This window comes from Condylura cristata, unplaced genomic scaffold (assembly GCF_000260355.1).
Source record: "Condylura cristata isolate star-nosed mole 26May11 unplaced genomic scaffold, ConCri1.0 scaffold00008, whole genome shotgun sequence".
Classification (NCBI taxonomy): Eukaryota; Metazoa; Chordata; class Mammalia; order Eulipotyphla; family Talpidae; genus Condylura; species Condylura cristata.
Genome location: NW_004567109.1, coordinates 11,277,429 through 11,302,736, shown reverse-complemented (window position 1 = coordinate 11,302,736; position 25,308 = coordinate 11,277,429). Strand labels below are relative to the sequence as shown.

At 37.6% G+C, this 25,308-nt stretch overlaps 1 protein-coding gene across 1 annotated transcript in view; it reads right to left on the bottom strand.

The window, feature by feature from the left end:
• Window positions 1-25,308, bottom strand: part of CLIC4 (chloride intracellular channel 4) — a 48,908-nt gene that overhangs the window by 5,942 nt on the left and 17,658 nt on the right. Inside the window, exons 2-4 of the mRNA XM_004678626.2 lie at window positions 17,138-17,247; window positions 9,046-9,171; window positions 2,743-2,849 (exon numbers count right to left, since the gene is read on the bottom strand). Coding sequence (XP_004678683.1) covers window positions 2,743-2,849; window positions 9,046-9,171; window positions 17,138-17,247 — 343 coding nt within the window. The remainder of the gene's footprint in view (window positions 1-2,742; window positions 2,850-9,045; window positions 9,172-17,137; window positions 17,248-25,308) is intronic.

The following is a 25,308-nucleotide window of genomic DNA, read 5'->3' as shown; positions in this document are numbered from 1 at the left end:
CTGACTTGGATTAAGATATATTTTTTAATGCTACTACTGCTTGTTCTAATAAAGGGGACCCTCACACAACCAATTTTAAAGGCCAGGTGATCAGTGGGAAATGGCAGAGGCAATAGTGTTTATAAGTGATCAAATACACAATACCACATCACAGCTACATGATAAACCATCCTCTAATTCCAAATTGGAGCTTGGGAGTGGGAGAGAAGGAAACAGGAGTACAGAGGATATAAATCTTAAACAATAAGGAAATAATCAGAAAATACATTGTCTCCATTTAAAAATAATAATTAGGAAAGACTTTATGAAATATGCCTCAGAGCAGATAATGGTAGATTTCATCACAGCTAAATTCAGTGACCTTTTAAAAATATAAATACCAACAGACTAGTAATTATATACTAGATACTCTTGGGAATTTAAATTATATAAATTGATGAACTATAGAACTGAAAAAAGATGAGTAAAATGGGACAGATCATACCTAACACACCTAACCCAGCCCTACATAAGGTAGTAACCACTGATTTTTCTTTTTCTTTTTATGCTTCATGGTCGTATCAACTCTTATTCCCAGTCAACCTGGATATGTAAGCAAAATATTACACATTCTATCCATTGTCAGTGTTTCCCTTTCTTGTATTCGTGACGTCCCATTTTGCGCACAACCTGAGCAAGCACTGGCCCTTCCATTTCACCTTCCCAAGCCCTCCACTGCCATGTGCAAGTTTAATCCTGTACTTCGAATTAGGTCTTAAAGCTGCCCGAAAACATTGGATTGTGTAAAAATATTTAACAAATCAGTGAGACTAATCAAAGCATTGACTTTTCTGATTTACCATGCAAAATGCCAAATCCATCTCTAGTAAATTATTTATTGTCTGGGACAAGGAAGTGGATCACTGACCCCTTAGGCTTACTTAAGGCATTTAATCACACTAAAATGACAGATAAGAGACCTACAGCAAACATATTTAATTAAGGAAGCCCCACAGTAATTGGAACAGTTGTCTAAAGTCTGGTACAATGACCACAAGCCTTCTCCCCAACTTCACACAGCAGGGGAAGTTGCTTGGCAACTGGAATTCTTACTTACCAATAGGTAGTTTAATAAAAAGTCCTCTAAAACTTGCACTATGTAAGCCACTGTGTTTGTTCCCACTGGTTACAGCATTCTAAGGACAATTACATGTAGGTGGCTACTTAAGACAGCAACAAATTGATAGGTAAAAATAGAATGCAAAGTTATACTTAAATGACTCACTTTTTTTGCCCAATTCTCTCCCCCTACTTCATCCCCCTACACAACTGGTTTTTCAAAGCAAAGACATTTTACCACCCTTTCCTCCCCATCAAGTGGCAAAAGAAATTCACCCCTCTGCCAGTTTGTAAAAGCTGCATGGAGAAATCAAGCGTGACTTTCTAACTAAGGGAGCTTAAAGAACAGGGCAGCGAGGCTAAGAGGCTAGAACAGCCACCGCATGAAGGAATGGCAGAACAGAAAGGAAACTGCCTGTGGCCAGAAGACGCCGTGCAGCTGTTTACTTGGAGTGCAAAATATTGGCAACAGGAACATTTGTCAGAAAAAAAAATGCCAATTACTAAGGAAAATAGCCCCCCAGCCCAGGCAGGTAGAGGAACACATATAATACATGTAAGTGGGGCCTGGGCACTAAGGTTTTTCCCTTCACTGTAGAAAAAAATCTTATACTGTGAATTCTATTCCCCAAACCATTGCAACTGAGTAAATTATAAAATGCTGCAATTAAAAAATGTAATAGTCAAAAATTAATAGCTCCAACACCTTGGAAAACTGCCCGCCAAAATAACATAAGGACACTAGCAAATGTTTAGATTTGTTTAAAAGATGTTTCCTCTCACTTCACCTGCACTCATATTTTTCCCCTTTGGTATTCTTGTTCATTTTCTGCCATGAATTTCTATCCCAAAACAAAGAATTCCCCACTCAAGCTACCAAACTATCTAGCCTGTGATGAGCTAAAATTTCTCTAGAGCTGGTAACTGTGTAATTTCTGATTAAACACTAATCCTCTCTATAGACAGCTTCCCCCAGAGAACAGGGCAAAAGGGAATTCCTTAAATGGGGGCGCTTAGGCAAGGCTCGTTCAGTGGGACCTCTCTCTAAGAGGCTTCTCTTCAGTGCACATGAGTCTAATAAATAATAGTGTTCCTGAAAAAATAAGAACTGCCCTATTCTACCTAAAAACAATGTTAACCACAAAAATGTGACTTGAAACTCAAGTCCTAGTTTTAGGATGTAGAGAAATCAGTTGCAAAACTTGTGTTTTAAGGATTATCAGTTCCAAATCCACTCAGGCTGATTTTAGGCTGCTAGCACTCAACAAATGAAAAAAGTACACTAATATTAAGTTAAGCTCTATCAACCTTTTCCCACCACAACCACACAATCCAATGTTCCACAGCTCCCTTCATAGTAACTTCTCAGAAGAACATGAGAAACAATACAATATACATGCTATCATAGGCATGTGCTAGGTATTGTCCCACCAGACTGAAACATAGGAAAAGAGCAAAAGAGATTTATCATCACATATCTGACCAATTCTGAAAGCCAGAAGTCAATACTTATAGGAATAACTGGTCTCCAAAGTAGTCATTTAAAATCACTGTCATGATAGGGTTTAGGGGTTATGAGTTGGGAAGGTTTTATCTATTGGGTGGAAGGGAGTTGCATTGGTAATTCAATTATTTGTGTTTTACCTTGATTAGCCTCTGGTCTAGAATTCTTGATATAGGCAGAGAATTTGGCAAAGATGTCCATTCCAGCAGTATTTGACTCTGGGTGTTTGGGTGAAAGCTTTAAGTACCTAAATAGAAAGAGTGAAAATGGATTATAGATCCCCCCAAGATACACTAACAACTTCTCTCAATCAAGAAACCATTACTAAGCATCATTTAACAGTTATTAGTCTAAGAAATGCCATCAGGGCCCCCTCCCCGATGGCGCAGTGGGTTACAGCACAGCACTAACAAGCTAAAAGCCACTTCAGCATGAGTTCAATTCCCAGATTGGGAGCTGACCCACATGGAGCAGCAGACCTCTCCTGTCTCACCCGCTGCTCCCCTCAGCGGTGTACTTCACTCAACCTGCCTGTTCTGCTCCCCACAGTCTCTGGTGAATTCTCTCATCCCCCGTACCTCTGGCCTGTACCCCAGTTCTTGTATACATAAAAAATAAATCTAGAAAAAAAGAAAGAAATGCCATCACCTGTTCTCCATGATATTTTCAAGATGTGTTTTTTCCTTAGGAAGCAAGCTCTGCACAATGTTTTTGTTCACATACTGATATTCTTGGCACCCAAAGGGCATCCACACTCCACCCCCATTTTATAAGTTGGAGTGCTAGGGAAACACTCTACGTGTTCAGAGACCTGTGCCAAGTCAATGGGCGTCTGGGCAACACGGAAGAGAACTCTAGAGCAGCACTGGTCAAGAGAATTTTCTCTGACAGAAAAATACTCTATGTAATTTGTCCAAGATGGTCACCATTAGTGACATTTGGCTATTTGAGTATTAATTTAATCACAAAGTCAAACATTTACTTCCTTGGGTGCTCTAGCCACACTTCAACTATAACACTTTCTCGAACAGCAGTGCCAAGTTTGGCATGTGGGCACTGTGCCAGTCCTGTGCAGCAGTTCCAGAGAAGCTGGTCAGGCATCCTGATCATCCACAGGAGGTGAAGGACAAAAACAGGAGGCAGATCACTCCTCTAAGGCTACACTCAGAATTGTCCACACACTCCCATACATTAGCCTGTAAAGGTAGCAGAGCAACAGCAAATGTGTCAGGAATTCTGCTGACTGCTCTCTTATGGTGTTAAAGTTTTTCTACTTTGAAAACAGACATTCAAGAAACAGTTTTTAAAAAACATAGAAATGGGTGTCTTACACATTTAAATTGCAAACACACATGGTATGTGTATATTTCTTCAAAATTAAAAGTTCCTGTTAAAAAGTTCAACTCCTCGCTTCCCTTCAGGAGGCCCAGCATCAGTTGCAGGGGGGCATCAATTTAGGCATGATTCACCAGCTTAAATGTCCTGCAAAAATGTCACTGGAAATTGGACTTGGAGGATAAGACTTTAATAGAAATCTCACACTGAACTAGTTATTTAGGTTTATTCAAGATGCTGTGTTACAGTTTCAATCAACAATGAAAGTAAGGCGTTTTAGAAAGAATTTAGTTGAGTTGCAAGTGCAAATTGTATTTCAGTTCAGTTTTTATATTCCTATTTTTCATGCTAATTATTTTGAATTCTCCTAAAATTTGAACTTAAGGAGAATATAAAGTATCTATGGAACACCTCTATGTTCAGTTACCTAATGCTTCCCATTCTTAAGTTTCTCTTATAAAACAAATTTATGTAACAATGTTTCAAAGTATAATTACAGTAAATAAATTTCACTGGATTTTTTACATAAGCAACATATAAGTAAATATTTTTCCCTAACTATAGAAAACACAATCTCTCTTCCATCATCCCTGCGCCTACCTCCTCTGCCACACCCACCTTTCCCCACACCCCCCCCCACCTGGGCTGAAAGAGTTAATCCCAGGTTTAACATTCCAGGACTTCTCTTGACTATAAAAACAACGGAACTTCAGTTTAAATGTTTTCACAGCTTGTAATACAGTGCCTTCATTGACTCATTCCAAATAAAAATAGTGCAATGAACATAAGTACCTCTTCAATACATCTACACCTACCTCTAGCCAAGTTTCCAAAAGTCTACTTTTATCCACCAATATTTAGCTGTACCTGCTTTTGCTAGTGAAAGACAGAACTGAATTAAAAATTATCTAATGCCCATTCCTCACCTATACATTCATTTATTCTAATTATTAAGTTATCTACTGTGTGAGATGTTATCCTAAGGGTCTAGTAATGACCACATGGAAGCAAACTTACTAAACATCTATCATTTAATGAGCAAGACTTACAGTGAGCATATACTTATTCATACAGAATCGATACTATTACAATTCTTTAAAAACACAGTTCTCTAAAGCAAGCTAAACTATTCTTTCCTATTCTTCTCCTCTAGGACAAACCATTAAATTTATGCTATTACTTTAATGCACACAAAGCATAGCTGCAAGAAACACTTCACGTCAATTTTTCATTTTAGCTAAAGGGAAATTATCTTCCAAAAAGCTTACATACTTGAGTAGGCTAGTTAAAAGTATTAACTAAAACTCAGATTTCCTGCCCCAACCACAGTGTTGTTTCTGCTTTTGTTTCACTGCAGATCAGATCCTAACAGATAAATAAAATACTAACCAGCAGGCCCAAGATCAGTAGCCAGTTGTTTCTGTACTCCCAAACACCTGATTTTAATGATCACCCATTATTATGTGTAACAACTTTCCATCATTTTGAGTATTCGTTTTAATGTTTAACAACAGGAAGCCAGATAACTAATTAAAGGTCGTGTGCCAGCAACAGAATGGATGTGAGCGCCAACTGCTCACAAGTCTCCGAGATCAGCCTTTTCCACATTACAGTGAAGACTACTAATGGTAAGGGTATTTCTATCCCTTTAGTAGGACCTCAGACTTTTTCTCCTTTCTCATGTAATGTAAGAATAAAGACTGGTTATACTGCCCATTAAATTATCCTTGTAAATTCTGTTTTCATTATCTGTAGTTCTCATTTAAAAAAAGGGGGGGGGCTTATTAATGATTTATAGAGTTCTCCTCCAAAATTATCTAGCTTCTTTCTAACAGTAAGTTAGCCAAATAAACAAGTCCGCTTTAGTTAGATATCCAAGTTTCAGAATGTTTTGAAAGCTTTTTTTCCCCCAGCAAAGTAGTTCCTTCAGTAAAGCAAGGGAAACTAAAAATAAATATTTTCCTCAAAGAAGAGAAAGTTTCTTTGAAACTTAGTTATACAGACCAGCAAAAGCCCCTTCATTCAAGTGTTTCATTAGTTTTAAATTCTAAACAACTGTAGATGGTTGACCATCTATGTAAGTCATGAAATTACTTAAAGGTGCTCTGTTTTCAGTTGTCAAACGACAAAACCATGTTGTCAGAAATGCTAGAGTCTAGCCTACCAGCTTGTGTGCCTCTCTGCTCTCTCCTAATGCAAGCTGGAAAACAGAAGGCTAACAAATCAGAGTGTGAGGAGCCACAGATTAGGACCTAACGACCTCCCTGTCCTAGAGGGGCAAGGGTCGGGATCCAGGTGGTCCTTGAATGCCTCAAGAAGAATAAGGGAAAGGGGGTACATGCAATGACCCTAGAAACACTTCCTCCTCTTCCCACCATCCTTTAGAAACAATCCTGTATGTCAGAGGTTATGCTGGTTGGTCAGCATTTCACACTATGGATTCTAGAGTCCAATAAAGGGAGAGCACCCCCAGTCTAAACATAATAATCCAAGGTATATAAATAAAAAGCCATCAGAAAGAAGTTACACTTCATCTACTTTTTAAAGAGGATTCATTTAAATTAGGTTTGACAGCACTTTCAGTCCCACTTGCTCCTCAGTCAAGGAAACTATCTTTAATTTCTTTCCTACCTCTCCTCTTGAGCTAGTCTTCAATTTTATACTCACTAAAGCACCATCCCAATTAAAGACATATTACCTCTTTTATAAAACCCAAACTCAACAAGATGAGAAACAGAACAGATGAAACATATGTTTTTGAAGTCATGCAGACTCAGCTTGGAAAAGTTCAGTGTACCAGCTCTGCCACCAGTAACCGAATTCTGGAACAAATTATTTGGATTACTCATCTTCAACTTCTTCATAAGGCCTTTGAGAGGATTAATTGAGATAATCCACAAAGTAATCCACAATGACAGTGCATGACACATAATTAGCACTGGAATGTTAGTTAATAGCAAGAGGCATTAGCAACATCAAAAATACCCCCTTCTACATAACTGAAATTTTGAGACTTTATTTAGAAGCTCTGTTCCAAATATAAACTACAACATAAACACAAGGATAATGCCCCTACAGAGAAATGAACACATTGAAACCCTTTCTAACAGAAAGATTACTAGATTTTAAGTTACTAAAACTGAAAGAGACACCCATCTCTGATTAGAATATTTCTATGAATACCCACACCAAGTAGTTATGAAATTTCATATAAAAACCAAAGTGAAAATTTTCTTATCAATGTCCAGTTCAGAAAGATAGGATGTTTTTCAGAACACTGCATGCCAAGAAACGAAATTATTTCGATGCTAGTTCTACTCTTTCCTTGCTGTCTTGTCTCTGGGGGAAGAAAATGAAGTTATAAAAATCTCTTCTTGATGTGGTTGTTAATCTTGCTACTGTTGCTGAAGAACAGAAGAGAGTATGGGAAAACAGTTGACTGACTAATTTGACTATTCTCAACACACTGATTTCAAAAATTTAAATATTCTTGGAAGCATTTATATAATGCTTTAAAACAAAATACAGTCTCCTTTACAAAGAATGAATATGTGGTTTAAACTGTGATCTAATGTTGACAGAATGAACTACAGCAGCATGGGAGAACATCGCTTTCATCAGTGTTTGAGGACAAGGTGGTAAATACAAAACTTTCTTTGGGGTTGACAGACTTCTAAAAATAAAAAGGAAAAATCTAGTAGATTCTATTATGTTCATAATAGTTCCTTACTGATATGTTAAAGCTTCAATTTATATTTTACAAAGATCCCAGTGTTGATTTATTATATTCTATTTACATACATGTATATGTCCTGGAAGGAAAGTGAAAATACAGTAACTTACTGGGGATGGAAGAAAGATTTGGATGCCTAAAAAGTAGAGATAAAATAAGTCTGAATCTCTTAAGTAGAAAGAGAAAAAGGTAGAACATAAGCTTTAAGCACACAGGATTAAGATGAAATTTTAGAAATGAAAGATTGCTAAACAGAGGGCAATTGTGTTCACAAAAGACAGGCGAGCCCTAGACAGAGGCAACATTATTCCTACGAGGAGCACAGCCGCCTGCAACCCAACCCCGCCTGCCACCACCAGCCCCACACACCTTCCTGCCCCCAAAATGGAACACTACTGAAAATCATACTTCTGCCTCAAATGCCGGTCACGCCTTCATTCACCTGCCTGATATCACTATATTTTTAAATTAAGTTTAACTCGAATGTCATCTCGTTCCTGAGCCCACTCACTTTCCCACACTACCACCACCTCTGTGTCCATATTTTACTGTGCCAGTGAGGGCAGCCCATGTCTTACCACTTTGTATCCAAAGAGTTTTGTAGTCCAGAGACTGCAGAATGAATGAATAGGATACTGAGTGACCCATCATTTTAGCACTCTCGGATCCAATAAACCCACTCCTAGGGATGTATCTGGATATGGAGTGCTAATAGTCAAGTCATCTGGACCAGCAGAAGAGTAATTTGTGTTTCCAGGCTAACGATACTGGAAAAGCCTGAAGGAAACCAATGCTGCCATGAGCCTATACTAAGCGAACATTCCAATGCAAAGCTGCAGAGTTGTGACTTGGGTCACCACTGTGGTACACATATGCCTCAGATTTCTCAGGTGCACCTCATATCATAGTCAAAAGCTGAGCGCTTTAATGTTGTGAACTAGATGGCCTACTATGCAGGCAGAGGATCTGGGATACCTCAAGAAGTAAAGAAAAACTGAACCCCAGGATGGATGCCTTCTGAAATTAAAAGTTGGTTCCCCCGGGCGGTAGTTTTAGAAAGTTACCTTTAAATGGCCTGACAGGTAACTGCCAAAGCTGGTACCACACCCGCCTTAGACACTCTGGCTGGGTTCACCAGCCCTGCCTTTCTTCATCTCTTCTCCTCCCTAAATATTTCTCTCAGTTTGAGACCGATATCCCTCAGATAACCAGTCCTTCCTGACTTATCCTAGTCACTTCAACTTAATGCTGTGAGAATTTAGTTCAAGTACCATCTTGGGGTGGGGGAGGGGACGGGTGGCAGCCTCTAGGAGCCAGGCAAGACAAAGTTCTAAAGAGATGGGATATTTCCATGTTCAGTCTCTTTGATACTCACTTGGGAGGGCACAAGACTTCTTCAAGAAATTCTTCAATCTTATTTACATCCGTTTTGACTTCATTGTTGAAAGTTATAAATGGTGGGTGGGTCCCAGGAGCCAAGTTCTGCAAGTCTGCAGGCTTCCTGTTAGGCAAAATAGTGGTCAGAAACATTTTTTGCTTTAACTGAGATGGCAACAATACTCAAAATTTTAAAGAATGTAAAAATAAGGTTTTTTTCCCCACTATATATAAATATAATAGCTACAAGAGTGCTCTAATAAGAAGCAAAATTCCACAAAGAATATCATTTAAATCTCTGATCTTAACCAAAAAAACAAAGACCTTTATTCTTATTCCAAATTTCACTGAATTACTTATTAGAAATGGAGGCAAAATGGGGTGGGGGGAAGAGGGAGGAGCTAGAAGGGGAGTAACGAAGAGGGACAGAGAGTTGGTAAAATCATCTCTGGCCCCAACTCAGTGTGTTAAGATGACACTAATTTCTCCAGGCCTTTATTGGTAAAATAAGGAAGACAATTCCTACAGTGCTTTTCAATTATAAAGTCCCAAGTCCGGATGCTATCTCCTTTCCATTTTCCTACAAGTCCAGGCTTAATAGGGAAGAAAAATCACCAGATATGACCATCTAATACTGAAATTACATCAATATATAAATTTTCATAGCCTAACCAATGGGAAAGTACAAAGCAGAATGGATAAAATATAATGAACAAGGTAAAATATATATCTGATAGGGATCTTGCCCAAACTCAATTAAAAGTCAACAAGAAAACAGGTATGGGCAGAAAGAATGTGATAAGCATTAGATACAATAATTGGACACATGAAACAGTGTCAAAAGCCACGACTACCAAAGAAATTAAAAATTTTAAGATTATTTTCTTGCTATTAGGAAAAATTGAAAATATACAAGACACTGAAAATGATGAGGGAACTGGTATGTTTATCTTTACCAATAACAGGGAATGTTAGTCCTAACCTATTACAAAGCAAAACAGCCCGCTTCAGTGCACTGGTGGATCCTCAACACCCCCCACACATACCTCTGACCAGCACCCCACTCCCCCGTCCTTCTATACCAGAATAAATAAGGTCCTCCCAGGTGGCACAGGGATTACGTCTCAGCACTATCAAGCTATCTATCAGCAGTCACTGCAGCAGGAGTTTGATCCCCAGCCAAATGGCCCACATGGCTCAACGGAACTCTCCTGTCTCGCCTCTGCTCTATCCATCAGCAGTGTGTTTTAGCAGATCCGCCTGTTCTGCTCCCCACTCTGTCTCTGGTGAGTCCTCTGATTCTTTTACTGAGCATTTCCTGGTCTGCCAAGGTCAAGCTGAACACAAAATGATCGGAATACACAAACCTGAAGTCTTCCAGATCCACATTTATTTACTGAAATGGTGAAGTATGCCTTTAGTATGGTTTTAGGTTACTCCTTATTATCATCCCGACAACCTATTCTTTGATTACTAAAAAGTCCAGTGTGTCCAAGACCTTGGTATCCTTAGCCTTCAAGTCACCCACCCATTCTTACTCATAGACTCGAATTGGTTCTTGCTTCAATTTCTTTCCTCCTCAACTCACAAGACCATTTACATAATTAAAAGTGCAGAAACCCTAACAATTTAGGGTTTACATACTTATTTTCAAATCTTAAGATTTTAAAGTTAAAAATGAAAACTAGCACAAACATAAGAAAGAACAGTGTTTCATCAAAGCAAAAGAATACACACATCTCCCATGAGTAATGCTAGTAACCAGCAAGAATGTTCTTTATATACATGTGTGTATACAGATATATGAGAAAATACTTTGTTTCAAAATGAGAATTTTGAGAATTATTTCAAAATGAGAATTATAAAATATATCCATCCACATTTTTATGACTAACAATCAGCCCATAAATGCCTAAATGTAAGGTAATAGTATGTCTGTGTATAAATATTTTATGAACAGAGTAGAGCTGAGTAAAGAAGAAATCGATGCATTAAAGTAATCCATGGGGGAAGGTGGCAAAATAAATAAGCTATTATTTCTATAATAAATTGTGACAGTGGAAGCTCTCCAAACAAAAATATTCATGACAAAGGGCTAAAATTAGCACAAGAGGAGAAAGCATCAAAGAACCTCCTTAAAGTCCCAAAGGAATTGGTCTGTCATGCCCCCAGTAAGGGGACCAAGTAAATCATAGCCTCTTTATTTAAATTTCCTTATCTGTCTTATGAATATAAGAATTGTTTAGTCCTTAAACTATTATATTATTTTAAAAAAAAAAGCTTAATGGGAAAAAAAAAAGAACGCTCAGTCTTTAACGATTATATCAGTAATGTGTGTGAAGTAAGATAAACAGAATATGCAAATGAGAGCCAAGAGCCAGCCTGTGTTTGGCAATCTGATCATCTGATCAACAGAGCCTGAGGAGGTGGAATTGGCAGTCAGTCTTCACTTGAACCTAGTCTGATGGTTCAAAATGATTTTCTAGCCTGAAATGACTGGTACTGGAAACAAATCTGATTAATATAATAATATGTAAGTGAGATGAAGCCAACATACTGGTCACCAAATTCCCATTCATATTAGTGACTGATGAATTCATCCATCTTGTTTCTGCTGAAAGGCTTATATAGGTTTTTAAAACAAACCAAAAAACAACAAAAAAACCCACATGAAACTATTTTCCAAGATTAACTGTTACAATGAAAGACAACTGTTAGGTTCTTAGACCAAGCAGAAGTAGATTTTGAGAATAAAAGTTAATGCCTCCAAGTGTAGACTCCAAATGAATGTACAAGTTGTAAGCACCCAGGTAACTCACTTAAAAGGTATATATGTTGCCAACCAAAGAAAATCTAAGATTCTTCACCTTCTGGTCCACACCCAGCTCTCTAAGGGCTCAGGTATTGTTTGTCCAGAGGCTCACCTTACAGATGTTTCACAGAAACCTAACATGTCAGGATAAATGAAACTGAACGCAGATAACAACTAAAATTTTCAAGGACAATTTTTTGGTTTATTGTATAAAAGACCTTTAATAAATATTAAACAATTCATGCAAATTCATTCAAATGCTTTCCCAAGAGTTAGCTTTTTTAAAAAAGCCAACTGCATAAAACCCATGCCTTGAGAGCACAGATAAATATCCTGCAATGACGTGCAGGTCTTTTTTATTTTTATCTCATCAGGCGACTTATCAGAGTAGATTTTTAATAGCAATCTTCAAAGAATTCTGTTCCCAACCATTTTGTTTCTAGATAAAGAAGAACAAACTAAGACAAGAAACAGACAGAGAAAGAGGACCCTTATAGGAGTTAATACTTGAAGCAAATTAAGTGGCTTAACTTCAATTAAAATTTTATTGGATACACCTGCAACAATTGGAGGACAACAGGTTGGTGGCTTAGTTCCAGCTGCTTGGTATGAGTACAGCACAGCCACAAGACATTGGAGCTGGTACCTGAAGATGACCTATCTAACTAATTGACTCACTAAATGGAGGGGGAAATACTAAGTAGGGAGAACCTATCTTTTAAATTGAGTCCCCTTTTGAAGGTGCTGATTTTTAAGGTATAAAATTCATTCAAATAAAGAGACTATAGAAATATAAGCAAAAAACACAAAGTTAACACCACTCATTTGTTTCAGAACATCTTACTCGTATTATTTCTTCATTACATTTGTTGTATTCTGACAAATATTAAAAGTCACTAAATGGGTGTAAGAATTGGATACCAGAACACACCAAGACCCTAGTTCCAACCACTTGTCTATTTGTCCCAGTTCAGCTAGCTAAAGTGCTGTATTTATTTTTACTAAGTGTGGTATACTGCTATGTTTTGCCTAACGTCAGTTTGTGGAGTAATCATTTTAAAATGAAATAGTGCCCATGAAAAGATTTCAAAACAGCCTCTATAATTCCTAACAGATGTTATTAACAGTGTTTATATTTATAAGAGTGTATACTGTTAACAGGTTTACAAAAGTATTCATCAACAATTGATTTTTCTGATTTAGCTTTTAGTGACCTAACAGCATTTTGTCATCTTTAGAATCATCTTGAAAGAGAACATAAGAATGTGGGAGAGAAATCCTTCGCCTTTCTCATACCCCCCCCCCACACACACAAACTCAGTACACTGATCAAGAATGCATTTGAGAGACACATCGACTGTAAACTGTTCTCACTAAGGTTTCATGTAACAAGTTTGCAAAGGAAAAGAATGGAACTTGTATTTCCTGACTGGCCAGCAGCTGGAAATGGATGAGTTCTCCAAGAGGTTGCTGTCTCATTCCATTTACGCTCACTGAATGTCATTCACACTGCCATTACTAAATGTTTACCCAGAAATTAAATTGATTTCTCAACTTATTGAAAACTGTTTTCAGAAGGGTGGGATCACAGACATGAATAAAGAAAACTGAGATATCTATTTACAAATCAGAGTTTGTTCTGAGTTTATAATGCCTTAGAATGTAAAACTATCAGTTTCATATTTCCATTAACATTTCAAACTATTATAAAACTGTTGAAGTTCAAACTATCACAACAATCTTTGCAAAGATTTATGTCATTGCTATGGCAACCTACACTTGGGACTCACACAACACATTACCAACAGTATGCTGACATTTGAAGTGGAAGGAAACCATTAGTGATAATGCAAAGGATGACATAGCTTCCCTGTTTAAGTGGGAACCAGAGACTGGAAGCGCATTTCTCAAGCTTCTTAAAAGTAGACTCTCAGAGAACAGTATGGACAAGGGATTTTATCCACCAGTAATATAGCAGCTATCACAGCTTTTACAACTGAAAGTGAATTCGCTAAAGTTATGTCTTCTCTCATCTCTCAAAAGCAGAGTATGTACCTATAATGTCTCTCAGTGCCTGCCCTCTCCCTCCTTCCCCCACTCCTCCTTACTGATCTCCTACTTTCCCTTCCCCTGCCTACTTCTCAGACAATCTGTGCTCTAAGGATGCTGACCTCTGACTTAGGAAGTTCTGGGAATAATAAGAATAGTACATTAAGTCTTCAGATAAAGGTCTTGATCACAGCCACAAATCAATCAGCAAAAACGTCCCTATAACACCAGTGTGATAAAATGATGAATTTTAATCAATGACAGGTCTGAAAAAGTTGAGTAAGATTAGTAAAGTACCCTTAACAGTATTTAATGCACATTAAATGCTGGCAAAAGCTTAGGGTTTTTTTTTTTTCCTTCCTTTTCCCTAACTTAAATATGAGGTGAGTGATGCCCAAGCTAAGGCAGCTGGACTAGGGTGCCAGGGGCATGGATGACAGGTAGCACCAGATCCCTGAATATTTCGCCTGTGCCATGCTGCTCCCCACTTGATGACGTGATAACCTCTTTAAATACATCCCAAATTTGGGCCTTCCCTGGTGGCACAACAGGTCAACACACAGCCCTATTTAAACTATAGCAGTCACTACAGCACAAGTTCAATCTCTGGCCAGGGAGGTGACCCGCATGGTGTGGCAGACCTCCCTTGACCTACCTGCTGCTCCCTTCAGCAGTGTGTTTCAGTATCTGCCTATTCTGCTCCCCCCTCTGACTCTGATGAATCCTCTCACCTCACTCCCACACCTCAGGCCTGTACCCCAGTTTGGTATGCACAAATAAATGAATCCTTTAAATAAATACAGCCCAAATTTTAATGTTTCCACTTAACATGAAATTTTTGTTCAAAGAATAGTTGACAGAGCCTAAGTTCCTTCTAAAGCCTGGGCACCTGTATATCTAAAGGTTCTTTAACACAAAGGCAGCAAGAACAGAAAATTAGGTTTAGAAATGAATCCCACACCAACGCATTCAGACTACACTGGCAGCAAAGCTATGGGTGATTTTTCCGGCCTCTCAGGGGCACATAAATACCACAGTATAGTCAACAGCAGCAGCCAAGATTCGAAAAGAATGTGTCACATGGCACCAGAACCATAAACTGTGGCTTGTTCTTATGGATGAAAGATCATGTGACAGTCATTTCTTCAGAGCACAGAGTGGGCTTCTAAACAGCTCTCAGGAGATTTCTATTGCTCTCCACAGGTCTGTTCAGGAAGCAGTTCTTTTCACAGAGGAAAAGGCAATTACCAAGAAAATAAGCATTATAGGCATTTTCTCCCCACAGTTTTCTAAAAATAGTCAGAGCTTTAAAATTAAGATTATGAAAGATACTTTTTACAAGATGTTTTATTCCTCTGTGACAACTCTAATACTTTTTTGGAGTCTATTTTTAGCCTTTTGGGATACCCTTTCTTTGAAATCTTACTAAAAAATACTAAGAATCTAAACTCAGAGAAGTTCTGGAAGGATAAAAAACAGATTAAATGCAGTGATCTCTATGAAGAGGAAGTTGATGGCCAGGGGCAAGTGGTGGAGGGAATCTGTTATGGTAATGTGCTACTGAAAAAGAATACACACACACACACACACACCAATTGTAAGAGCTCTCACTGTTGATTTTAGGCAAAGATTTAGGCAATAAATACTCCTTTGGGTGGTAATATTTTCTAAGTAGAAGGCACTGAATCTTACTTCCCATGTGTTCCTTTTTATGTGCAGGATACATCTCTCTTAAACATATACAAATCCTCAAATGTTAATCAACTTACAGGAACATGCCTGTAAGTTTGTAAATGAAAAGTTTTGAAACAGATGACTCTGAAACAGCCTTATGCATTCACTTCTTTTCTGACCCAGATTCCCATCACTTAGGGCCCTATTACTGGTGTGCACTACAAACAAAAACGCTGTTCAAAAAAGGCCTTTGGAATCATGGCAGTCTACTCACTTTCTCCAAGCCAAAAATGGAAAAGAAGAAATTGGTGTATTTTAAGACACAAGGGTGTGTGCCTGGCAGCATGGTCTATTTTTAGGAATTATATTGGGAAACTTTTTTTTGTGAACACACATAAGGGGAAAAAACAGTAATAGATAGTAAATCTATGATTTCATCGTAGTTTTTGTCCCACATAAACTAGGTGAATCTTCCCCCATAAGCCTACTGTTTCAACTCTTAAACCCAAAGATTTGTGTGTGCATTCACATATATAAGGAAAGGGGTTCTGGGAAGACTTCACGGTGTATTTCCAATAAATACATCTTAAGTCTGTAAAGTCTCAAATAAATGTGGTGGTAAGCAGTCACGTATTTTAAGGAACTGACAAAGGGCCTAGAGTATGCTAGCCTGGAAGTGGGAAGGATGTCAGCTCTCAGACATCACATCCCATGTGATGCCCAGAAGGTCACATGCAGAAATCCTACCATCCATACAGTTATAGCCTGCTAATGCTTTTTCTCAGACGCTGTTCACAACTGATACACTTTAAACAGCCAGCTAAATTGTGGCATTTGTGTTAACAGGCATACTTTTCCACTAACAAATTCTTGTTTTTCTGTTGGTATAACTATTCTTAACTGTTGATTTTTAAAAATCTGTTTTGGAAGTCTGAATGTTCCTCACTTCCTTAGCAGGCTTATCAACTAAGCAAGAGCTCTTCTCAGCCCTCTCCAACTATGGTCTATGAAGAGAAACTTAAAAACAACTCTTCACCTAGCAAGAATGAGCACAAGATTGTGGATAGTTGCTCTTTTTTTTTACAATTATGTTGACCTAGTATGGTTAAAATGGTATTGGGGAAAATTACTATTATTCCCTGAAAAGTAGATTAAATGAAATAGATAACAGCAGTATTCAGTCTTTAAAAATCCAGATTACAAAAAGCCAGAGATTTAGCACATTTGAGATCAAGAGATTTCCTGCTTAGAAAGTTCTTCCTAGCTCCATGTTTAACTAGAAAGTCAAGGATTTCACTACATCCACACTAAGTCAGGATCCTGGTACCGCTTTTGAAATCTAAGTTACTAAAAGATTGAGTGGCCCATGTGATCTATTGACATTATGGGTTATTCATAATATTCATACTAGTTATATTAATCCATGAGTCAGCTGAGGCTTAATACAATGTATTTCCTTTAGAGAACATATGTAATCAAAGTGAGGAATAAGAAAGGAACAAACCAAAAAACAGTGAAGTATATATTCAGCTTAAGTGGATCAACCAAGTCTTACCTCTTTAGGTCAACAGTTGTCACACTAAATACAACTCCTTTAAGCCAAAGAATCATGAAGAGTCTCTGGGAAAAGGGACAGTTTCCTATGCTTTCACCATCGCTGCCAGCCTGGGAAACAAAAAATAGAAATAACAAGATCAGAATTATGATACTCTAAACAAGAGTTTTTTCCTGAATTTTAATCAGGAATATATAAAACAGGAAAAGTTACATTTTAGAAGCTGGAATAAAATTCAGGTCTTTATCATTTTGCTCTTTAAAATGGCCAGGGCCAGTCTAGGGCCCCTCCCTGGTAGCACAACAGGTTAAAGTGCAGCACTGTGAAGCCATATGCAGCCACTGCAGCCTCATGGAGGTGACCCATATGGCATGGCACCTTTCCTGACCCCTCACTGCTCCCCTCAGCAGTGTGTTTCAGTTCACCTGTTTGTTCTGTTACCCGTCTGTCTCTGGTGAATCCTCTCACCCCCCTCACCTCTGGCCTGTACCCCAGTTCTTGTATGTATAAACAAATCTTGGGAAAAAATAAATAAAATGGCTAGTCTAGTATAACACTGCCCAGAGATATTTTTTTTATAACAATAGGAATTATCTGTATTCCCACTGCCCAATGTGGTAAACATTTGTAACATATGGCTAATGAATACTTAAAATGTGGCTAGTTTGAACTTCATTGTAATAGGAAGCTTATTTTAGTAACTGAAATAAAAGGATGGGCTTAACAGCCAAACAGTAGAATGAGAGAACCAGAAGTAGAGCAATAAAAATTATTCGATTACAATTAAACAGCGAAAATATAAACTGAAAATGTAATACTTCTCATATATTGCAATGTTTTTAAGTCATGCATAAAGATCAGTTTTGAGAGTTTCATGGCCACTTCATATATAGAAAAATTTATTCAGTAAAACACTTATACAGGTGTCCAAAGATCCAAGTACAGGGGGAGAATGCGAAAGCATTATTTGCAATAGCAAAACACTGGCGACCACCCAGTACCCAGCCATAAAGAATGTTACTTTACAGACCACCACACCAGAAGATGAAAACTAACCGATGGCCTCTGCTCGATGGGTAGGGTCAGAAATTTTTTCTGTGTTTGAAGTAGCTATTGTCCATACTTTTTCTGTCGAATCTGGGCTACCTATTTCCAGGTTCACAGGGAGCAAGTGGACTTCTCGTTGGAGCTTTTCTGTCCCTAGGCTGCCAGCTTTCGTAGCTCCAACTGGTGACAGATGAAGAATAGAACCAGGAACTTTATCATCATCTACCCCATCTTTGCACAGGCCATTATCTCAGAAATATTAAATTTAAAAAGCAAAATAAAAAATGTACAAAATGTAGTATATGAATGGAATTTAACAATGAAGAGCAAAGAAGTAAAGATATACACAAGATAACTCAGATGAACTTTGAAAAGTCATGCCAAATGAAAGTAGCATCATTTGAAAAATCATGTAGTGATCTCACAGGAGATCACATATATATCACATTTATATGAAATGTCCGAAACAGGAAACCATAGAGATGGAAAGTGCTTTAGTGGTTGCCTAGGGTGGGGACGGGGGACAAAGAAAGGGAATGAAGTTGTTAATGGGTGCAGGGTTTCTTATGAGGGCAATAAAATGTTCTAAAATTAGACTGTGGTGATGGCTGCATACTCACAACCATTTATATACTTTAAATGGATGTATTACATGATACATATGACTATTCTCAATAAAGCTGTTTCTAAAAATATGCAGTCACAGATTACAAGTACAAATACTGCATAAGGTCTTACATTGGAACATGCAGTTTTTTAATTATGGCTTAACATCACACAAGCATACATGTCTACGTTTTTTCTTTATTTAGAAAATTCAAATACTCAAAGCAACGATGTGAATAATCCCACTGGGATGGAAATTACCATGTATTTCCAGATAAAGAGTGAGCCTTAGCATTCACTGCAGTAGTTTTGTTTAACTTGCTCTCTCTGGGGTTCTTCTCACACATTCACCTTCCTCAGCCTCCTCCTCCTGGACCTGTGTTGTAATTCTTGAATTGCCTAACACCCATATTTAATCAAAAACTGCTGGATTAACCCTTACATTGCAGAACAGAGGTCAGTGGTAGATGCCATAAATATCTTAATGTTTTACTAATTGAAGGTAAAGGAACTGCTCACTTAGAAAACCTAGTTAAATCAGTTTTCAGAACAGTCAGATTTTAAGCCACCAGAAAGAGCTTTAAAGTTCATTCTTATCTATTTCTTTGTGTTTATGGGACTAGAGTAAGGGTGATGATGACTACAGAAGTTGGAAACTGAAGGTAAGAATGGGCTCCTGATCATTAAATTATTTTCCTTGACACTTTTTCAAGAGGATATATAGAACATATTGCCAAAAGAATGAATTTAATTCCTCATCTACCTTGGTGTATCTCAATTAACTGCCTGAGCACAAACAATATAGGCAAACTAAAAGTACAAAACCACATGATAAAAGGGCAAAGTCTCCTGACTTGTAGTATCTGTTTCTTCATATTTTGCTCAACACATGCTGGAACCAAGCTCTAGAGTCTAAAGGTATACCAAGCTGCTGTCCTGTCTGCTAGCCTTTTACAGGAGCTGCCGTGTGCATTGGGAATAACAAGGCTTAAAGAGGATGTATCTGGATTTGAACCCTGACTTCACTACTCACTAGCTGTGTGATCTTCGGCAAATTCCTTAACATCTGTGCAACGTGACTTCCTTCACCAATTATTATAGAGATCAAATAATTTAGGGTACACATAGTTCCTAGTACATGGTAAGGGTTGAGTAAATATCTCTTGACTTTAAAGACACTTCATGCACAGAACTCAAGGTCTAACAACAGGTTGTTCAAGTGCTTGGACTTTAGAATCCCAATTATTACTGTATTCTTTCAGAAAATGAGGGGAAAAGAATCTAAGTATCTTCTACATTTTAAGTTCTTCTAACTGACATATAGTGTGGTCTTATGTTTTAAGAAGTACAGTCTATATAAAGTTTAAATAGTCTACTAAATGGAGGGAAGCAACTATACTTTAAAGAGATGTCAAAAATCTCTTTGCCATGCAAAGAATGTATCACTGCTTCCTGGACATAACTATCTTATAAAGCCAATTTTATAAATATAAATAAGGTCAAAGGATATATAATAGAGGAATTACCATATGCCAAGCTCTGCCTATATAAATGAAGCACAGATAATAGGATGACACTGGAAAGACATTAGCCCTTTTTCTGTTCAATATGCCCATTTTGTGAAGTACACCCTACAAAGAAGAGCCAGTGCAACTTAAAGTGCAACTAGTTACCTTGAAATTACAGGAGGATACTCAACTACAGTGCTAAATCAAACTCCAAGCCAGGCTGTTAGAATTCACATGGGACATTTGCCTTAATGAGGATGAACCCTTACAAAGCTGGCTCTGATATACATTAGTCCTGTTAACCCTTTATCTATCTGCTCACTCAACAGAGGATAGTGGGTAAGAGACAGACCCCTCAGACAATCCCACTGCTTAGTGGTTTTGTTTCTTTGGGCCAGATTTCCTCTTCAATAAAATGGGAACAACAACACATTGGGGGAGGGGGAATTGAATGAGTTGATACACCCAAGGGTTTAGGACAACACCCTGCTCTGAAATCAAGGGAAGGGGAGGGATTTGTTCAGTGTATATACCCTTTCATACTTTCTGATATTTGTACTAGGCACATGAATCTTTCATTTAAACTTTTTAAAAAGCAAATATACAAAAACATCCCTACTCCAAATAGATAGTATGAAATTAAGCACAAAGTTATATAATGAGGGAAAGCTCTGAAAATGAAAAACATCTTTGTAACAAAACATGCAAGATCAGGATCCAAGTTTCTGGATACCTGGGACACAAAGAAGTGGGTTTAAAACGCAGGTGACCAGCTCTCACCTCAGATACTCAGAATCAGTGTTTTGTGGTGGGGTCCAGGAATTTGAAATTTTTGACAAGCATTCCAAGCAATTCTAATTCTGATGCATTCGATAAACAGGCAGTATTTTAGTAAACACTGACACAGAGAAAAAAAAAATGCCAAAAAAAAAAAAAGATTGGAAAGAATCTACTATGGTTAAACTTTGAATTCCTCATGATGCCTTTGGACTCTGCTCTTTGTGGGCCAGTAACCTGGTGAGAGTTGGTAAGTAACAGCCTCCTACCAGATTTTAAAGGGACACCACATATATTGCCTCAAATATGGACATATCAAGATTTAAACCAAGCCAGCCTAAAATCCCTTAACCTAGACACTCAAATTCAAGAACACTCTTATTCCACATAGACTAAGAAGCAGAGCTAAGTACCCTTTAGTGTAAAACAGAATGTTTGACTGTAAGAGCTTGGTTTAAGCCTAAATATAATGTTAAGGACAATTAGAGTGACCCAAGTCCTTAATGCTATGGGATGATTAAATCTAATTTAAAAGAGCAATTATAAGTTTTTGTTACTGAACTAAACTGCTAAATGATTTGACTGCTCAGGAATAAGAAAAGATTCTGTTGTGATATTAGAGGGTAGCCTTGATACCTGACTTGCAAAACAGTTTGGGTTTTCCAATTATAAGCTATGTGATTATGGATAAAGCACTTAACATCTTTTGGTCCTGATTTTCTATTCTGGAAAATGGAGGTGGGATAGTGGGAGTTGAAGACTATAATATTGTTAAAGAAGCCACATCCTCTTAGGAATACACACTGAAATTATATTGAAATAAAGGCCACAGTGAATGCAATTTACCAGAGGAAAAGTAAATAATAAAACCAATGCAGTAAAACCTGAGTAAAGGATGTTCTTTGTACTATTCTGATTGCTGACTTGTCTGTAAATTTAAAACTCTTTCCAAATGAAGTTTTTAAAAATTAACTCACTTTCCACTTTCATACTAACAGTTTCTAATTGTAGTTATAACTTACTTTTATTATACCATTCAAAGGCAGGTAAAAATAAAAATCAATGTTTTAGAATTAAAATTATTCTTTATTCATGCATCAGCCACATGAAGACCTAAATACCATAAGATCCAGTGATAAGGACCCTGTGTTTGTATCATTTGTGGTCTGTCAAGTTTAATTTAAGAATCTGAGGGCCCTCCCTAGTGATGCAATGGGTTAAAGCACAACACTATGAAGCTATCACAGCCAATCTGGCACGGCACAAGTTCAATCTCAAGCCAAGGAAGTGACCAAATGGTGTGGGAGATCTCTCCTGACCCACCCACTGCTCCCCTCAGCAGTGTATTTCAGTTCATCTGCCTGTTCTGCTCCCCACTCTGTCTCTGGTGAATCCCCTCTCCTCTGTTACCTCTGGCCTGTACTCCAGTTCAGTATGTATGTATGCATAAATAAATCTTTTTTTTTTTTAAAGGAATTTGAGAACACACTAAAAGTGGAAACTTCAATATCAGGTAGAATGACACTCAAACCAGGGTACCCCTCCAACAACTCATAAAAACTGAAATAATACTTGTTTAGACATGCTCCCAACATGCCAATATCATCATTTATCTCCAGTGAAGAGTAACAAATAAAAATTTAAGTGTAACAAAAATTTTTAAAAAGGCAGAAAAAAAGAAAACTCTCAACATAAGTTAAAGGTGATATAATAGTCACTTCAGGACTCTGGCATACTTCTATTTTACACATGCTGCCATTAAGACTTTGTTCTAGGATGTCTGTAGTCCAGGTAATATATGCTCTTGAAGTTCTTTGCTTGTTCACAGGACATCTTATAGAACATATCCTTGCCTAGGGGCCCAGATATACTTATTCAACATTTAGGGCAATTTATTCACTGGGCCTACTTCTGCTGCTCTGCAGTTGGCATTAAGGAAACAACTAGGAATGAGACAAATAGGACCTGCTCTCTTGAGACTTCAGTTTTTATAGAACAGATAAAAATATAAAGTTAAAAATTACAAACTGTGCAAATTTCCCCAATTTTTATCTTTTAGCCTTATAGTTAAAATGCAATGGAAAATTCATAGTCCTGTGGGCTTAAAGACCAGGGGACAGAGTTCAGAGCAACCATTACCATAAGTTAGGACACCATAAAAAGAGAGCCAAAAAGGGGAAGCCCTAAAATCAGCATAAAAGTCCTATGTAAGCGCAGGCTAAACTCTGAATCAGAAGCACAGCCTGACTTGAAGTAGGTGAGTTAAAAGCACTGAACTGAAATTTGAAGTACCACACCACACAGGAAAGAGAATTGAGTTCAGCTAAGTACTTGCTTAAAAAGGGAAAGAGTGGGGGGGTGGGGGGGGGTTGGTATTCTTCAGAGGAATAAAACAAAACCCAAAGTTTCAACATCTTGTCATCCACAATCTGGAGCACATCCAAAATTAGTCCCCATAGGAAGAACAAGAAAATATGGCCCTATTCTCAAGAAGAAAAAACTAATCAAGGGGACACAGCCTAGTGTGACGCAGATGCTACAATTTGCAAAGAATTTAAAGCAATCATATTAACTGTGTTCAAGAACATAAAAATATGCTCATAATAAACGATGACAAAAAATCATGGCAGAGAGCACAAATAAAAAAAAAATGTAAATTCTAGACTTAAAAAATATAGCATCTGAACTTTTTAAGCCACTAGACGGGCATAAAAGTAGAACAATGAGGGTCTATGAACAAGAAAAGAAATCTTAAAAATGTAATCTGAAGAACAGAAAAGGTAAAATCAAAACAAAGAGAGCCTCAAAGGTCTGTATTTTTTTTTTAAAGATTTATTTATTTATTTGTGCATACAGAACTGGGGTACACGCCAGAGGCTCCGGGGCGGCCAGAGGCCTCACCAGAGACAGAGTGGAGAGCCGAACAGGCAGATTGACAAAGTACACTGCTGAGCAGAGCAGCGGGCGGGTCAGGAGAGGTCTGCCGCACCATGTGGTGGCCTCCGGGGCAGGCGGGAATCGAATTCATGCGGAGGTGGCTTTAGCTTCTCAGTGCTGTGTTTTAACCAGCTGCACCACCAGGGAGGGCCCAAAGGTCTATATTTTTAATCAGAGTCTCAAAAGGAAGGAGAGAAATGGGTTAAGTATAAAATGTCCAGAAGTAATCCCCCTGACAAGATAGCTCTTATACTCCTGGGCACCCCAGTTCCTGGATAATCATACCTGAGTGGCACGCCTTACTTAGCTTACTGGCTTAGCATTATCTGCACTGTACTAGAGAAAAATTATTGTCACGCTGTCACCATTCACACAAATTTTTTAAAAGAAACTTTTGTTAGGGGAGCATCTTTGAACTCTGTTTTTAAAAACTTTTCAACCATGACTTAAGAGTTCGCCAAGCAGGCTGTGACTGCAGACTTCAGCACAACCAACACTGTTTTCCAAGAAACTACAATTTACATTTATTCCACATTGTAAATGCTAGTTCTTTCATTCCAATAAAAAGACCATTAACTTAAAAAAAAAGTAAAAAAAAAAAAGATTCAAGAAATAATGACACTTCCCAATAAATTTACAGATTCAACTGATTCCATGAACATCAAAGCATAATTAATATTAAAAAGGTATTTCAAATTTTTCATTGTTTAAATCCCATTCTTTTTTTTTCTAAAGCCCCATTCTTTTTATATCTTCTCACCAAAGATAAATGCATGCACTAACTGCCAGGCCAGAGTCTACCCTTGTTTATCAGTAGGACACAAATACTTTAGGAGGGTGGGTGAAATTCTTATGCAAGTCACTCTCCTTTGGATGGGTTAAAAATAAACATACTGTTGTCTAAAGTAGATTCAGAAAGAATTACAGAAATAGAAAGAAACAACTAAAAAAAGCCAAAAAACAAAGAAAAAGAACTCCTCTTCCCCTTATATGCTTATGGCAGCTACCTAACTTGAAGTGGATGAGAGCCATTTCTTTTCATCAGCAAGTTATCAGAACAAGCAAGCATTTTTAATTAACTACATATTCTACCAAGAGTAGTAGAGTAAAAAATTCCAATTTCTCTCTTTAGAAAAGATCTAAACTCAAAAGACAGAAAGAACAGAAAGAAAGAAAGAAAGAAAGAGAGAGAGAGAGAGAGAGAGAAAGAGAGAGAGAAAGAAAGAGAGAAAGAAAGAAAGAAAGAAAGAAAGAAAGAAAGAAAGAAAGAAAGAAAGAAAGAAAGAAAGAAAGAAA